The following is an 18,802-nucleotide window of genomic DNA, read 5'->3' as shown; positions in this document are numbered from 1 at the left end:
CAAAAAAAAAAAAAGGAAAAAAAATCAAATCCCAGATTTGCTAACAACCTTGCAAAGGCTCTTGCATTTTTCTGGGAGCCATTGTAATTTGTCACTTTTGAAATAGAGTTTTTGCTAAGTGTTTGGATAGATTTTGGGGGGTTGAAGGGTAAAGGCACTGGTGAAATAAAACTTGAGAAAATGAAAAAGAAACACTACCCAGAAGCCAGTCTTTCATTGTGGCTTCCTATTTGTTCAGACTTCATTTTTGTGTGTCCTTGCACAAACAGACTAAATACCTGGATTATGCCCTCATCTGGACTCAAATACACATACATTACATACCCTTTTCTCACTAATCAGCCTGACACATTCCTTTGTTGGTAAATGGTTCCAAAACAAACACTGTCAGTGCACCTAATTAGCAGGTTTGTGGGCTGTGCTTGGCTGTCCTGTTATATCCTGTTCAATAATAGAGGACAGCAACCTTGACTAGGTCTGTCTTAAGGGAGGGAAGGGAAGAACTTCTCCCATGTATATACTCTCTTTTAATGATATTTCCTTTCTGTGGCTTGTCTGCAGAAGCAGCCACTCAGTGAGTATTGTAATGACACATGCCTCTTAGAAACAGCTAAAGGAAATCTGGACTCCTCTTCACAGGTATCTTTTCTGGAAAACGAGAAAGAGGAGCATTTTGAGGAACTTTCTGGATTGTCCTCTAACTGATGGTAGAGATGAGACTCCTGCCTGTGATTTACAGAGATAGAAGAGTCTGGCAACCACCAAACATTTTGGAAGGGGTAAAACCAAAGTCCAGAAAACTCATGTATGTTTTGAGTGTCAGAAGTAGGGCAATGATATTACCAAGATGGGATTCTACTTTTTTTAGGTCATATGACCTACTATTATGTATTACTCGTGTTAGTGAAGGTTTTCATGGATAAAACCTCTTCAGTACAATGCAAGTTTTGGGAGTTTTAAACTTTAGTCAAAGAGTAACTTGGTAAATAACATTTCACCTTGGCCTGGTGGCTCCTGTATTCACATGTCAAAATGTTTCAGAATGTTTGCTAACACAGACGAGACTTTTGTGACATCCTCAGAGCTGACCTGACCTAAGCCACTTGGTAAATACGGTACATTTATAAACATAATCCTAGCTGGTAAGGCCACCATTATGTTTTGAAGCCATTTGGTCATTTGAATAGATAGTTGTCATCTCTTGGACATAGTTCTTTCTAAAATATTGTATTATCTTTAAGTACTCCAGAGAACCTCATTTTTTGTTTAGAGAGGGAAATGTTCATCCTTGTTTAACTCATATTTTAACTTTCTAACTGTAAAATTAGTTGGTGTTTGCTAAAACTTTAAAAGTACATGAAAGCTTAAAGAAAGAAATTCTCCATAATTTATTCTTTTTAAACAGAGCGTTATTTTGTAGCCCAGAGTGGCCTCAAATCAAGATCCCGTGCCCTAGTAATCCCCAGTGCTGGGATTGCAGGTGTATACCACAATGCCTAGCTAATTTATTCTTTTTCTACATACAGCATGAATATATGCAACTGGAATCATACTAAACATATAATTTTATATCTTCCTTTTTTATCACATTATATCTGATCCAGAAAATAATCACATTTAACCTATAAACTTTTACTAATGAGTACCTTTAAGAAGAAAAAATTTAATTGGTTCTAAAACTACTGTGGTCCATTTAATAAGTAGAGACTGGCTAGTTCACGGAAACATCACTGGATGAAGAGGTATAGATGTCAGTCTTAACTCTGACACAGCTTATTATGTGACCTTTGACAAGCCATCTCACCTCTGGACCTACCCACCAGGCGTATCAGGCATATGGCACTATTTTAAGCTCTTAGTGACAAAAGGTGTAAGAGCTTTGTTTTAACTCCATAGTTTAACATTTCCTATTTGTCAGATAGTTTGTCATGTTTTCAGTGAAGTTAACTGATTTTGATACTCGTTACCCAAAAGGATTGAGATATAAATTCAAATTGTGATTCATTCCATTTTCAAAGAATGCAAATTCCATGAAGAAATGGGCTTTTTATATTTTGCTCATTCTTCTGTGTAGATCTGTGTATAGTAACTGCTCAATAAGTAATTCATGAATGAATGAAAATTTGCTTTATATTAATTTTTCAAATCTGTGCCTATTGACATATATTTTAAACGGCCTTTAAACTGCTTTTAGGGAAATTCATCACCAAGACATGTGACTTTATTGAGTGATGGCTAACATTCTATCATATGTTAGGGACAGATGTACTTTACTATACCAATAAAGCTTTTAATGTCAGGGGAGAAATAATATTAAAAGTTTCAGCTTTGCTAAGCTACTCAGATAATTTAATTTCCCAAGCATCTTTTAGGTCACTTTTTAGCATATACTTTCTTCTTATTTACATGGGACTGTAAATAAGTAACCTGAATACACAATAGGGAAGAGAAGGAGTATTTACCTTTCCATACAAAAAATGTTGACTTTTCAGACTGAGTAGTATGTTCTGAAATGAACTGTTTTATGCTTTAAAATTACAGACTATACAACAGTATCTTGGTTTTTGTCAGTATATATTGCTGATATTTTAAGATTTTTTTTCCATACAAGTAATTGGTGAGTACAGATGGTGATATGTTATAAATGTGACTTCTAAATTTTCTTTTTTGCTTTAATGTCAACTTCTAATACATATTGTCATATCTTTATTAAGCATGTTCAGTATTTTGAATATTAAAGTACCCAACCATGGTGCATCAGGAAACATTGGCACACGATCTACAACTACCATTAATTAATAATTTTCTGTTCAATTCCTGATGTTTTCAGAGTTCTTAAAATAGAGATAAAGGTGAAATCTATCCATGCTCATACTCTGTGCAAAGTTTCTGTTTGACTGAATCATACCAGAGATAGAACTGTAGAGAGCCAGGGAGAGCTTAGCAGTCCTCTATCTGTGACTCCCACCCCCACAGATACCAGAAGCCCCATCCAACACCACATCTGTGGCTCTGGCAGGTGCAGGTAGCTGAGTATCAGTGCAGGGTACTACATTTTACAAAGCACAAGACCTAAAATTTAGGGACCCACAAACTATCCTTAACTAGTCTTACTTCTGATATGGTGGTGGTTGTTCCTGCAATTAATTAGAAGAATTTTACAGCCTTTTGATGGAAAATAGGAAAAGAAGTGATTCGTGTGAAAACTAGAAATGTGGGAGTTTATACCACCAATAACATAATAGACACATTTGCAAATAATGAACCTGAGGTTGCTCCAAAGCCTGCCTTGGAAATATTGGAAGCCACTAACATGAACAGATTAAACTTAAGCCGGAAGACCTAGTATGGCCTTCGGAGTTGAGAGAATGAAGCACTGCAAAGCTGCTCTTTAAGAAAAGAATTCATTATACTTTGTTTCTAGAACAGGAATCCTTGATGGTAGAGAAAAAGGAAATTTAAAAGACTTGGTGGAAAAGCAGCTTACTTGAGTGATTGGAAAGGAAATCTTCAAAATTCCCTTCCTTTACAGCAGGGAAGACCAGAAGCAAGGGAACGGGAACATGGGCTGGGTGGTAGCAAACCCGAGGTGTCTGTGTCAGCTGTGTCAGCATGGTTTTCATACAGTGCCCAAAAGAAACACCAACTCCAGGGTTTAGGGATAGAGAGGATGTGAATGTCAAAGCTTCCAGCAAGAAAAGTGACTCTTCCCTTCCCCCAGCTTCCTGAAGAGCATATTGAAGGGAGACTGTTTGAGAGCTCTAATTAGGGCTCCATGCTTAGAAAGTATCTAGAAGCAATATTTAAACTTCCTCTCCCAAACTATTGCCACTGGAATATTTCTCACCTCAAGTTTTCATGCACAGGGGTCTACAGATCTTGCTCAGGACACCACACAGAAACAAATAAAAAAATTTTAGTTGTTAGTTAGCACAGGCCACAGTTATAGCCTGAGCTAAAGACTTCCCCATTGAGCAACTGTGTTCTTTCCTAGCCTAGAACAAATTATCAGGAAATTATGTTCAGAGAATTGTCTTAGTGATAGAAGACAAGCAGGGAGTAATCTAAACTAATGACAAGTTTATATCAGTAACCAATAATATATTCCTAACCAACTAATCATGCTGCTCAGAAAATTAGATAGACATGTTTTCTGGACAATTTTTGCATTTTCTAACATACCCATGCTTGAAAAGTTCATTTTTTTGTTTGTATTTCTTTGTTTGTTCAGTACTGGAGTTTGAACTCAGGGCCTTGAGCTTGCTAGGCAGATGCTCTACTACTTGAGACATGCCCCTAGCCCAAAAAAGTTCATTTATTTGGGCTCAATTAAGTGTCTTAGTACTTTGAGGAACTCAAGTGTGTTAAATAAGTGAGTCTCATTTGAAATCTTTGATAATTTTTCAGTTTTACATGAAAAAGTAGACTGGTAAATCAACAGAAATGTATATATACATAAACTAGGATTATTAATATTCTCATATTCATCTGCCTTTGTCTTAGGTGCAGCAAGGCATTATAAACATCCCTTGGGCTCTTAGGCAACCTGAGCCATTTTAGGAATTTTTACAGAAAATCATTTGCTCTTATTTATAGTCCTCAGTGGTTACAATTATATTATGTTCCAGCTTTTCCAGCAATGGTGGAAAATGTTTACATCTTCTTTCAGTTCCTTTATTTTCCTGAAGTAATCTGGTGGGCATTTGTTTCTTGAGAAGGATAGTAACTGCCAGGTAAACCTTAAAATAAAGGCTTAGCAGTCAGAAATACCAGTTTTTCTCTATCCTCCAAAAAAACGGTCATTCAGGTCAAATCTATTATGATTTTAAACACATACTGGAATATGACTGAAAAGTTCTGTCACCATCCTTAGATCAGCAGGAAGCACTTATTAAGCATTTACACAGAAGATGACAGGGAGTTAATGTCCTCAGTAGGGTAGCAAAATTAACAAGTGAATTAATTAGCCCTTGTTTGCATTCTATTTTGAATCCAGATTTTAAGTAAAGCTTTTGTCAAAGGTATTAGCCAAGCTTGGTTTACAAACTCAAAGTCCAAGACCTGTGAAAGCCAAATGTTTTGTGGGCTGCAATCAGGGAAACTTCTAGTTAATTAACTCAGGCTAAAAGAGCATATAAAAAAAAATCACTGAAGGACATACCAATTGCCCTTCGAAGATCTGTGGTTTAGCAGATACTGAGATGTGTATTAAATAACTTAAAGAACCATGTGGCTAGTAACAAGAGAAGAAGGGCCTGATTTCAAATCACAAGACTGGAGTCAGTACAAGGTTATTCACCCACTTACTAGCTCTTGGTCCAGAAAAGCTGCCAGTTATTGTTTTGTGTTGTATCTACTTAAACTATTGGATAGACTTAATAAAAATGGGGAAATAAATAATACCATTCAGAGAACTGTTGTTATAAAGATTAAAAAGGGTATTTTATGTAAAAATGAAGACAAAGGCCAGACAGGTGTTGCCTAATTTAAATTTCTAATTTTGATCTTAGCATTTGCCATTCAAAACTATTGGAATAGCTTTGCAAACTCATACACAGGTATCTAAATTTGCCTGACCTTTAGCCAAAGGAGGTGGATCATCTTCCCTTCAGCCAAAAGGAAGTGCGTGGAGAATTGGGAATCCCAGTGAACAATCCCAGATGTGATATGGCCAGCTGTAGTCCATTTTACCCTCTGCAAGCCTCCTCCTTACTCCATGATTTCCAGACTCTTGTTCCCTTCCTCCCTGTCCTACCTGCTTCTCCTGGAGTCCTTGCACTGCCAAGCAAAATAAAGGGACAATTGGAAAATCCAGATTTCTGGTCAATGTGGAGCAAACCTTCGCTAGAGATGGTGCTCCAGACAGCTGCTGTGAAACTTGGACTCTCCCCAGTTGTCAGCACCCAATCACAATCGGATTCTTACTGAAATTGTGTTAGTCTTTCATTATTTAATCCTCCTACTGCCCCCAAAAGAGTGGACCTACTAGATGTTATCATGTGTTAAAATCATACTTAATTCATTTTACCTTAAGAATGTTCAATGACAGGTTCTGTATATTTCTTTTGAACAACATGCATACATACTGATGTATTTAAGTATATATATTGCACATATGTATACATGCAGGCTTATGCCATACATGACACTGGCTGATTTCCTATTTAAGAAAATTACAGCTGGGTACTGGTAGCTCATGCCTGTAATCCTAGCTACTCAGGAGGCAGAGATCAGAAGGATCACAGTTCAAAGCCAACCCAGGCAAATAGTTCCATGAGACCCTATTTCGAAAAATTCTTCACAAAAATAGGGCTGGTGAAGTGACTCAAGGTGAAGACCCTGAGTTCAAGCCCCAATACTGCCCAAAAGAAAGAAAGAAAGAAAGAAAATTACAAATTGTTTGTTTACTTGCCCAATAACAGACAGAAGCAAGCACCAACCCAAAACATGAAAATAACCAGGCCTCAATAACTATCTCCCTTAGCTAAGAGATTTAAGTAACCATCCTGGTTTCTTGGAAAAGCCAGTAATAGCTAGTGGCCTGTTGGGGCGCCTTACATAGTAGCCATACACAAAACCACATTCGCATGTCTGATACCCTGCACTTATTTCTGCACTCCACCCTATTCCTTGTGGGCGCTGCGGAGCGGAAATCAGCCAAAGCTCTGCCCAGCTCTGCAGGCCTGTCCCTTTGCTTGTCAGAGATCCAACCGAACTGAAGCCTGAATTCAATCCAAGTGAAATATCTGAGGCCACTGCATGAGCCAAAAAACAAAAACAAAAACCAAAACTCAGCAGGCGGAGAACTCCCCATGCACAGAGCAGAAGCATTTCAGTGACCTCAACTCAGGGCAGGGGACTTTAGCCATTTCCTATGACCTCCCTGTGTGCAGCTAGAATCTGGATGGATGCATACAAAGCCATTGAGCTTCTCTCTAATTGGTCTCACATCACCAGCATTCCAGAACAGGAAACTGTCTGCAGCCAGGAATTCTTGCTTCTTTGCCATAATATTTGAGAGGCAGACCTTTTCCCCCTTCACGCATTTAGTTCTTCTAGTTTGTAGCAGGTTCGTTTCTTGGATTCAATAGTCATAATAAAAGTATCATGTCTGTTCTATTTCTTGGCAGTGGACTCTTAGATTTCTGGGTTGTGAACTTCTCCCTCACTCGCTGTAGACCGGTATCCTAATTTTTAGATCAAAGACTATTCATAAAATGTATATAGTCTTGTTCCATAATGCCAAGTGAGAATTGTGTCACCCCAAAATGGTAGAGATTCTCTCCTGTTCCTGTCCTAAGAAAGGAGACCAGTTTGTCAGGCACACAGATAGTTAGTAGTGTTGCCCCCTAGAGCTTCCAGGGAAGCAAAACTCCAGCCTACCCTTCCTAGTCCCACTTATTGAGGTAACCAGTGCTGATGTGTGCCTAGTTTGTTCCATTAAGGCTCTGAAACTGTCTATACTAATTCTTATGAGCTATTTTTTAGCTAGATTAATATAAATAAACAAAATGAAAAGTAATGCATTTACCTTAAGGCTGGTCACATTCAGTCCCAGCTTATCAGTTGGAGGTGCATTCACTGAACTCATTCATCCACACATCTTGGAGCAAGAAACAGTGGAGAGAGGGGTACAACCCAGAGTAGCTTTTTCTCCTTACCTCAAATTTGCAAGTTGGAAGGGACTTTAGATATCATCTAACCCAACATCATTTACTTCTGTAGAAAATAAGGCTTAAAGATGAAGTAACTTAACCCAAGGTCCCAATGACACCAGGACAACCTGGGTGAAGGACTCCAGGGCCTCACACCAGTAGAGTTCTCTCCTCTCCAGTAGCAGCCTCATGAATCTTTTACTGGTCTCTCTTTCATTGCACTAAAACCTAACTGCTTCACAGTTATACAAAAGCAATCTATGTTATGAAGCAAATGCAAAAAAATTTGCCTTTGATTTGCTGGATGACCTGGTTAGGGAATGAAAGATGCAGAATACACTACAGAGAAACCATCTAGAATCTGGGCCAAAGAGCAAATAAATCAACCGAGAGCCAGCCACCAGATGGCTTTGGGGTAGAATTGGTAGAAAGTTAAGTAGTTACTGAGCAATGGACAGAACTGTATTGTGGGTATTGTTTTTGTTTGGTTTTTTTGAGATGGAATCTTGCTGTGTAGCCCTGGCTGGACTCAAACTCTCAATCCTCTTACCTCAGTCTCCCCAAATGCTTGGATTACAAGCATGAAACACCATGTCTGACCCTTGACTTTTGAGGGGGTGTGGGGGAGTTGGAGGGCAGTGCTAAGTATCAAATCCAGGTCCTTGTTGCACACATGCTAGACAAGTGCTTACCCACAGACCTACATCCTGTATCTTTGACTTCTTAAATTAATTTCTAAAACCACTGGATAGTTAGTGCTATTGCGTTCCAGCTATTTTAATCACATGGTGTGTTTCTAGTATCTATTTTTGAAAGTTATATGAGTAAGCATATTACACTGAACCTATTAAAGGTAAGGATATAAGTCAGGAGGAGAGTATCTGAAAATTCAATGGGAGGGATGCTGTTTGACCCTAGAGCACTCTCTCTGTGATGCCTTTTCCTGACAGATTAGGTCAGTGGTTCTCAACAAGGATGATTTTGTCCCCTAGGGACATTTGTGTCTACTACTGCTGGCTTCCATTTGATGCATCATGCAGGAACACCAAAGGAATATTTCTCTTCCATTACCTGTTATAATTTTCAGTCAGCGATGATCACATTGGTAGATTTGCCTTATTTGAAAGATGTGTTCCTAGGAGGTTGCATGTGTTAAAGCATAGTTTAAATATAGCCAGGAAACTCAGCAAACACTTAGGCGAGAGTGAATCTTTTTCAAGTGAAAAATCCCTTGTAATAAAGTCCTGTTCTCAAGGAAGAGCACACCTGAATGTTGCATGTTTTTAATGTAAATGTCTTGTTTTTCCTGTACATTATGTTTTTATTGTAGAGCTCCATTGATTTTATGTAAGAGAACAGTTTTTCTTTTCCTTCCTTTTCCTGTTCCTCATCTTTTCCTTTAAAGAAAAAATCAGGAATGGGGCAGGAATTAACCAGGATTCTCCGAATTTGGGAAAGTCATTGATCAACGTATCCATCCGGTAGTTAAAAGATGCCTGCTGGGTTATAAATTGTTAGAAAATAGGACTTGGTTCTATTTTGAAATCATTAATTTTTTTATCTATACTTTTTTTCAGTTACTGACCTTTGGCTGTAAAGAACAGGTGTACTGGGTCCCTCCATCACTCTCTGGGTGTTTTTTGCACCAGGAATATCCGATAAGACTCATTCTCTTCACTCTCTGGGTACTGGTATCAGCAGGCATAAGGGAGTGGCACTGAAGGAACCCAGTGTGTTTTCTCCTTATCAATCACTGCTCCGGGGCACCATCTCTGTCTGTATAAATCCCTGGCCAACCCAGCAGGCCAAGGGGGCAGAAAGGAGAGAATTTATTTGATAACACTACCATTAGTGTCATTTCAGTGATGGGAGGGTACAGAGGTATGACCCAGTGGGGACAACGCCACAGCCCTTTCCTAGGGGAAAAGGGTTCTGACCCAGACAAGAGGCACCAGAAGTCCCATATTTGACCTTAGTCCTCACTGGCAGGAGGGTGGGGCAGAGAAAAGGAGGGGATAGATGTGACTCTGCCACATCCAGCATTCACCAGTGTGGAAGAGGCAGGTACTGAAATCACCTGGAAGGGGTGGTGTCACACTTAACCATTTGCTCCGTACTTCTACCTGTATTTGCTCATTTTAGTCTCGCAGCAACCCAGTGAGTAGGAAGGTCATTGAGAGCAACATGTCATAAACAAGGAAACCAAAGCACCACGAAAGCAATCACTTACCCAAGGTCACTGGGCTACAAAGGGCAATTTGTAGTTTGACACAGGCGTTCTGACTCGAAGTCCTGTTTTCTTGCATGGCAGTGATGCATTTTGTTCAGATGGCCAGCAGCATGGCATTCAGTAGGAGCCTTGACTGGGCTGTTAAAAACCCTGGGTGCCAGTCACCACCCTATCCAAGTCTCTGTCCCTGAGAGACAAGCTCTGACCCTTTTAGAAGCTCATTTTCTAATCTGTGAAATAGGAGGTTGATGGAGATGTCCACAGGTTACTATGGTGGCCTGAATTCAGGTTGCAGCGAAGGTTGCAGGCAGCCTGAGGGGCATAGCTTACCCTGGGCCAGAAACTGCTAAACACTTTACTCATGACCTCATTTGAGACTTGGAGCACCCCATGCAGTGGGTACTAACGTTATCTCCATTAAGCAGGTGAAGAAACAGACACTCAGAAGGTGAGGTAACTTGCTCAAGGGCATTGTTTAGTCTGCTAGACACCATACCAACTACCACCAACTAGGTAGCTAAACGGCTCTGGAAGCTACAAGTTTCACAGCAAGTGGCAGGATTGGTTCCAGTGAGCCTCTCTTCACTGGCCACTTTCTCTCTGTGTCTTCATGTGGCCTTTATTCTGAGGTTGGAAGTTGAGAACCATGATACATGGGACATGGAACTGACTGAGCAAACTTTCTGTTGTCTCTTCTCCTAAGCACACTAGGTTTATAAGATCAGAGCCACACACTTTTGACATCATTCACCCTAGCACCATCTAAACATCCTATCTCCAAGTATAGTCACACTAGTGGTTTCAGCTTCCACATATGAACTCCAGGGAGATAGAGTTCAGCCTATATCAGTTAACTAACCAGCTGGGAAGCAATTTGCAGCTTCTTTTCCTCTGTCCCAAATATCACTACATTTTCCATGGCCCTTGAGCTGACTGGGAGCAGGGACTGCTGGGGGCAGTGAAGACCCTGTCTGCTGGCTTTCAGCTGGACCCTCTTCCTGGTATGTCTCTTGCCAAATCACAGCCTCCTCACCAGGGCATGAGGATGGGTAGGAAGATCCTCCTTTGCCCAAAACAACCTTCTGAACCCTTAATGATACCAGGGATAAGTCAGTAGCAAGCTAGAGAATACCTCTCCCCCCCCCACGACACCCTGTGCATAGGACTGAAGCTAGAGATACTACAGGAAAAGCCAAGAAAGCCTGAGCCAAGCACTAGGGATGACTTTGTTTGCAGCACTCTTTGAAGCCAATAGTCCAGTGCTGGACCCTCTTGAATTTTGGTGTCTGAACAAAATTATGCAGGCAATTTCCTAGGCTCCTAGGAAGAGGTAAAAGCCATGTGTCACTTATGTGTGGTAGAATGAGAACCCAATCCCCCCAGCAAGCCACCTAGTGGAACAGCTGTGGTTGAACTTATTAGTCATTACTAAAACCTTCGCAGTGAAAACAAGCTATTCAGACTCCTGTGCAGGCTTCCACCAGGCCAGAGAACATGCTAGTCACCCACCTGAAATGTCTCCTCTCTATAAGTTACAATATGTCCCTGTTGTTAGGAAAAAGTGTTTCTTCCTCACTCTCTCATGCTTTCTTGTTTACACTTCAGCTATAAAGGTAGGCTCTTAAAGGTGGGAGAGTTTTCCTAGGTTTTAAAAAGTTCACAAAGAGGAATAGACCCCAGGACATCATTCAAAGAATGAAAATGTGTCATTGTACCTTCTTGAACTGTCAAATAAAGGCAATGAGTTAACAGAGGACCGTTTAACTCATGTTTAACTGAAGTGGAATGCTGCGTTCTTACAGATGTGATGCTGGGCTCACTGCTGGTATGCACAGTATTTCCAGTTTGCAAGGCTTTTCACCCTCATTTTCTATCACTCCACCCTAGAGTTACTACCACTCTGCTTTCTCCATGAAGAGGAAACACACATAGAGCCTCTAGTGCTGCCATTGTCACCATAATCACAGAGTTGCAGAGTCACTGCTGACCCCTACATTTGTCAGCCATATGCATCTCACCAGGCTAGTTCCAATCAGGGGAAAAAACGTCTTTCAAATAAAATTTAACCTTGAGCATTTTGGAAAGAGAAACAGTCCATATCTCTGAGTCATTTCTCTTCCCAGGAGAAGGGATGTCCAGAATAACAGACAGTGCCCCAAGCTGCCCCTGAGACCTCTGGACCTCACATGGGGTGTCTTGTTCTTCAGTCTGGCTCATCATATTTATGGTTGGTTTTTGCAGGTGTGAAAGCTGTGGAGCTGTCTTCCATTCTGAGTGCAAAGAGAAGTCTGTCCCCTGCCCAAGGTGTGTCCGCCGAGAGCTGCAAAAGAAGCAGAAGTCCTTCTGGCGGCGGCTGAATGTGGACGAGAGCATGGAGGAGGCATGCACCATGTTTGAGTTGTCCTACCAGAACACCTGACTGGAGGGCATGTGGCACCCTCCCACAACAGTCTTAGCCAGACGGTTTCCCAGTGGCCACTTCCACCCCATTAAGAAGAGTGTCTCTTCTTCAGCTAGATGTAGATAGATAGGTTTATTTATTTATATATACATATGCACCTATACATCCTGTACGTGTGTTCTGCATAAGTTGTTGTCTTAACTGGTCCATAGAGCCTCTGTGACTGAAAGCCTACTGAGACCTGAATTATACTTGACCATGAATTTCAGCTACCTGCTCCCAGCAAAATGTGGTTTACACACATTGCTTTATAGTTCAGAACCCCCTTTTTTGGCTCAAGGGGCCGTGTTAATATACATGATAGGAGGTATCATTTCTGTCAGAGCAACAGAGCTTTGGGTTATTTCTGTATTATTTATTTTTAGTCTTCACAGAGGCTGAGGGAACTGAGGCAGGCACTATCGTCATTTGCTTCATAAGGAAATCTCCAGAACACAGGAATGCTCCTGGATCTTTCCAGGACCCTGTGTTCCTGGCAGAGATGGGGATTGCCGAAGCAGAGCCACCCGGCAGGAAGCCAGAAGCACAAACTCTCTCTGACAAAAAGCATACACCCCTAACTTAGGAAGAGAGCTGGTTCTGGTTTTGAATTTGAAGTTAATCCCAGGAAGTGTTTTCCTGAGAAAAGAAGAGACCTCTGAAACCAGTAACTACATATAGCTGGTCTATTCCACAACGTCTCCCAAAGGATGTGACTCTGCCATATTTGCCCAGTTGTAAATACAGTACAGTTTTCGAAGTACAGTTTTCCAAGGGTGTCATGGGTGACATTTACAATTTTTTTCATGGTGCTGGCCTGAGAAAATATCCTAGGATTGTGGTTAAAGATATCAGCACATAGACTGGTAGGTAGAGACAATCTTCAGTTTCTTTCAGAGTCCAGTGTAGACAGTTCCTACCCAGTCATTTTAAATGCTTTACTTCTTATTATTCTTTTTTTATTATTATTCACTCTCATTTTGACCTTTAATTGATCAGTTTTACCACTCTTGCTTTCACATTTTTTTTTTGTTTTTTGTTTTGTTTTGGTTTTGACACAGGGTATCTATCCCCTATGTACCCCAGGCTAGCCTCGAACTCATGATCTTCCTGCCTCAGCCTCTTGAGTGCTGGGATTACAGGTGTGAACCACATGTGGCTTCATGTGTTTTTAATTATTTAAAAGATTACAGTAAGGTTTTGAAAAATGCCAACTTTAAACTATTAAAAATATACCAAACTTAAAAATAGAATTAATGAATTAAATCTCATATTGTTGAAATAGATATACACATATATAAGTGCTACCCTCCAGTAAAACAAAAAGTGCTACTATTAATAATATAATAGGAATAAGAAATACAATGAATTGCTTTGCTGTTTGGCAGGGTAGTGTCCTCCCATTATAGTCCCCTTGTGAAAGCCAGTGTAGCTGCCATCGTGACCAAGTGGCAGATATTCTGGCACAAGAAACTTCAAGCCCCCATTTCTTCTTCCTTCATATGCTCATAATGAAGCAATTCAATTCCCAGTAGACTTCATGAGAATATTCTGCATCTTTCACACTGAGCAGATGACTTCGAGGTTTCACTACTATTGCGATCTGGGGACTCAGCCCACAAAGTACAAGGTACATCAACCCCACACCTCGCTCCCTCCAGAGGTCAGCTCATGATACTTCTGTCCACTTATTGACATTTCAAACTGACTTTTGTGCACCTAGATGTAAGCATTTTACCTCTCAGCCTACACCATTTCCTTTGGCCCCAGACATGCATTTCAACTTAGTAATTCTGCATCACACATGCAGATTATACACAGTAGCTGATTATACACAGTAGCTGCAACCAAGGCGTGAAATTTGTTTAAAGGCCAGGGCCCTATTCATGAGATGCCTCATGGTGCCTTTTATTCTTAGAAGAGCAGGTTGACTACTCTTTGGTCCCCCACACACGCATGAAAGAAAAAAAGGGTGCAATGTCTCAAACACTTGGCAAGTAGGCAAACAAATTTGATCATCTCTTTTCCTCCTCCCCTTTGTGAAATACAGTATCTTCCAGACTCAGAAAAGGTAGTTGAACATGATCTTTTACACAGAATTATAGACCTGCTTTTTATAAAACAGATGTGCTCCCATGCAAAGTGTCTTCTCCCTCCAACCCCAGCTCCCTGTCATTGTAGCTTACTTTTGCCTTTGCTGTAATTAATGTATCTGTGATTCCGACTGTCAGTGAGCCTGTTCCTGGCACGCTGCATTTGGAGACCTGAAGTGGAGAACCATCTCCTCCCCTTCTAACATGTTTACTGTATGTCAGAATTTCCTGTCCCAACTCACAGACACCCGAGGTCAGACCTACTGACCCTTCACCCAAGGGTGAAAGTCTGGATTCCTGATCTAGGCACCTTTATTTTCCCTACTGCCCATTTAGAGAGCCTTGCTAACTAATAGCAGCCCCTGGGAATTCCTAAGAACTTTCCACCCATATTGCTTTCTGTTTGTTTCAAAAGGGAAAGAAATAAATGTGCACCACCATCAGCTACCCAGAACTGGAATTTTGTCCCCACTGCTTCTGTTTTGTCTCCTTTTTGTACAACTCTGACAGCTTGGTGCACACCAGCTGTGGGCCTACAACAGCATTCTCTGCCACCACCACCAAAATCTGATAGGACAAAGCAGAGCCAGCTTAGGAGTTGGGCCTGCCATGAAAATTCAAAATTGCTACTTTTGTCCAGAATGCCATAGAGCACAAGAACGCCCTTGCTGTTTTCAAGCCTAACAAATTGCTTGGTGCAGTGTTAGGTAATTGTTTTAATGCTTAGAAACTGTTGAAACAAAAGCAAGTCTGTGGAGTACGACCTCCTTAAAACCAAACTAATACCTGTTTTGCATCGTGTTCCATTTTCCATCCCATAGTAAACATCTTGCACATAAAGCATGATGGAAGATGGCCAATTAATCTCCTAGACCTGGCAGCCAAGTCCAAGGCACTGCTTTCCACTGAAAGGCCAATTCCCTGGTGTATCATTTGAGGAAATCCCTCCTTCTAGTGCCAGAAACTCATATGTGAAACCATCCAGCCCTGGTGAGATATTGGCATCTAAGCCACGGTAAAGAAGCCAGTTCCTAAAATAAACCTCAGTTTGCTGCACTACAGTAAGGCTACAAGGTTACTTACAAAGCCGTCAGCTGGAATGGAAACTGTCCTTTCCTGGTCTGCCTGCTTCCAAAGTTGAAAGCATCTTTATATGAAAACCCTGTAAACTCTCCTAGACCCCCTCTGCTTCGCTACCTTTTCAGGGGCCTATGTCCTCGCCATTTACACATCTGTAGTGCTTACACATTTGATGAGGAGACAAGCGGTCACTTCTTGAGTTTTCTTGATTCTTCTAGATTAGGGCTACACCAAAAAGAGAATATGGCTAGTGCTTGGTACTTTTGGATTCCAGCATAGTGGGACCCTTCAGACTCATGAAATGGAACTGTACCGTGACTTCCCAGAGCGGCAGAGAGACAAAGCTGTTTATGTCATTCTGGTTGCCAAACACAGACTTTGTTCAGTTGGAACATGCCTTTTGATGAGGGCTAGCCTCTGTGTTTGTCTCTGCATGACATGTATACACACTGAACATGGATACTGCATAGTTTCTTCCCATGCCTCTTCAGAGAGACTTGGCCTATACCTGTGGATTTGTTCTCTACCCATCTGCCAAAAACAATGCCACATGTAAACTAACTCTCAGGGCAGGACTAGCTCGATGCCAACACACTGACCTCCTGCTGCAAAGACAAGCTTTATTGCAGGAAGGGGAGATCCATTGTGCTCCTACCTCAGAGTCAAGCCACATGCTGCTCATGGGTGTGTGTGCAGAGTTAGCCTCCGTCCATCTGCCACACCGTGTGGTAATCGCTAGACCACTAAATAAATCTTCAGCTACTTATTCTCATACTGCCTGGCTTCAGCACAGACATTTTTATTTGATTTTTTACTTCTCACAGTAGAGATGTGTGCAGTTTTCCCCTTTTTGAGTCTTCCTCCCTACTTCTTTTCATACTCTGAAATAAATGAAAAAGTAAATGGGGCACGACTGAAAGAAACAAATGCTCCCCCTCCTCGGCATGACTGGAACCACTAATAAATCTGTTTTCCTTTCCCTGGTGTCACACTTGTCAGTATGGGTGATCAGGCTTTCAGCGCCCTATGCCTTGTGCCAGTCTCCTTAGCCAGAATTAGTACAATCCAGTGGTGGGTGAATAAGCCCAGCTCAGTTGCTCTAAGCAGGCCAGTGTTGATCTCTATCAGGTGGGATAATTTTTGACAGTTAAGTCTCAACACCCAGCAGTCTTCTTATCTATAGAAAATTCTCATTTCATTGGATTCAGAAATCTGACTTGAGGATTTTTCTCCAGTATGTTTTAGTGAGAACATGGCTGAGACAAAATCCAAGTCATTGTTAAACTCTAGGTAAAAGTCAAAAAAGTGTGGGGTTTTATTTAAGATGAGTTCCAAATGATCATGGCATATGGCACTTTCCTCATAAAGTGTCCTCTGATGTGATGGAAGGGCAATAATAAGTGGGACAACTTCTGTTTTGCTTCAGCTCCTCCCAATGGGAAGAGAAGCCACTGGCTGCTCATCTTGTTGGAAAACTCTTGAGTGAAGCCAGTTGTTGCCCAGGGTGGAAAATTACAGCACTAATAGCAGTTCTTCCATAGTGAGGGTTCCCTCTGACTGGCTGTGATGCTACAAACCAGCCATCACCTGCTCCCTTGATCTTTCTCACCTCTTGTCCTGAGCCCTGGACCAGATTCAGGACTTGTGACCAATAAACCACCTAGTGGACAACTGGCCAATTGTTCCTTCTCTGTGTCAGCCTTCCCATGTGTTTCTTTTCCCTGTAGGAGTGCCTTACAGTACCGTCTAGTGCTTCTAGTCTAGTCTCTCCAACCCACTTGAAGTCTGCAGGATCCTTCTACTTTGCTTCTTCCCTAATGGCTACTCTTCACACAGGTGCACTGGAGCCTGCCTACTCCATGATGCATACCAGACTTTCCACCTTTGCTTACCCTGGTGCCTTAACTTCCTTAGTATACTAGAGGGGTTCATGTTGGAAACACAGTATTAAAATAGAGTGGTAAAAACATTGGGTTTTTAGTGCCATTGGCACTTTTACCAGGAAATACAAAAGACACAACCATATAATGTTTTATGCTATTCTTCATCTCACTCTTTCTGTTTGTTTGCTTGCTTGCTTGCCTGCTTTCATTAACCAAACTTGGGAATATCATGATGTCACCAAGGTCAATGGGTGAGAAATATAATCAGCTATTCAAAATTGAATATGTAAAATCTGTGAACTTAGCCTTTTTTAGGTTCAAAAACTACACAGACACAAGGATTTCCTTTTCCTTTACTATATAAAGATTTTTCCTTTTATTTTGCCACTTGTTTTTCATATTGGAAGTGGGAAGCCTCTTGGGTAAATTTTGATGAAAATGTCCCTTTGTGTGACATAGGTAGTCCACTGAGCTGCCAGATTGGCTTAGGTCACCACCCAGACTCTTACTGTGAATAGCTGTTAGCCTACCATAGAAGATTCAAGAAAAATGTCTCCAAGGAATGGTAAAAAGAGGGAAAATGGCAAGATTGCAAATGAAGAGTACGAACATGGTGATGTGGAACATGTCTGTAGATTTTGATCCTTAGTCAGATCCCTGTCATTTTTTTTCCCTTATTTCTGCTCATGCACTACAGAATTGAGTAAAATTTTGGATCTAGGTTCTTGTATCACTCTGTGTTAAGCAATTTGTAATAGTTAATGTGCTAACTTATATGTGTCTTCTCTCTGTTTTCTTTATGGTCTTTTGTGTTGGCATAACTTATCCATATTTTTGTTTACATGATTTTTTAAGTATCAGTAACTACAATAATATAAAAGTGAAGTTGTGTTGTTGACAGGACATCTAGTTTTTATGATCTGTCACATAAAAGTGCACCCATTCTTAATGTATAAAGTTATCTCTCAATAAACAATGCAGAAAGTACTTTCTCTTCTCATAACAACTTCATTAAAATACTGTTTTTGAGGAGGACATGAAAGCCCAAGATGAGCCCTGGATGTTGATTCAAAGTCAAATTTGAGGCTTAGTGAAAGTAAAGTACTGTCAATAAAATACTAGTATTTAAAAATGGCTCTTAATCTTATAGATGAGCTTTTTTTTTCTAAATTAGTCAACCACCAATATTCTCATTATCCCTTCCCATTTTTAGGAAAAATGAATAACTTGTAAATAGATGCAGAAGTCATGGTTTGACCTTATTTGCTGCATCAAAGAATGATTCCTTTCAGTTTTGAGACAAACTTTTCAGCCAAAGTTTATGGGCTGAATGTCCTACCAAGGCTCTTCCTCAAGTCTTCTTGCCCGGCTTTATCTCCCCTCTCCCAGCATTCTCCAAATTAGTTGGGTGAGTGCCCAGC

The 18,802-nt window shown here is 40.8% G+C and overlaps 1 protein-coding gene across 7 annotated transcripts in view; it reads left to right on the top strand.

Annotated features, from left to right (window-relative positions):
- Plekhm3 (pleckstrin homology domain containing M3) overlaps positions 1–18,368 on the top strand; it is a 168,746-nt gene extending 150,378 nt beyond the window's left edge. For 6 of the 7 annotated variants that reach the window (XM_074071582.1, XM_020173404.2, XM_074071580.1 and 3 more), the window contains one exon: positions 12,127–18,368. In XM_074071582.1, coding sequence (XP_073927683.1) covers positions 12,127–12,304 — 178 coding nt within the window. In that variant the 3' untranslated portion in view covers positions 12,305–18,368. Of the gene's footprint in view, positions 1–639; positions 12,093–12,126 lie in introns of those variants that run through there. The other variant, XM_074071584.1, reaches the window with a different exon arrangement.
- Positions 18,369–18,802: the final 434 nt, after the last annotated feature.

The sequence above is a fragment of the Castor canadensis genome, chromosome 4 (genome assembly GCF_047511655.1).
Source record: "Castor canadensis chromosome 4, mCasCan1.hap1v2, whole genome shotgun sequence".
Classification (NCBI taxonomy): domain Eukaryota; kingdom Metazoa; phylum Chordata; class Mammalia; order Rodentia; family Castoridae; genus Castor; species Castor canadensis.
Note: the sequence above shows the minus strand (reverse complement) of the source record. Positions and strands in the feature narration are given on the sequence as shown.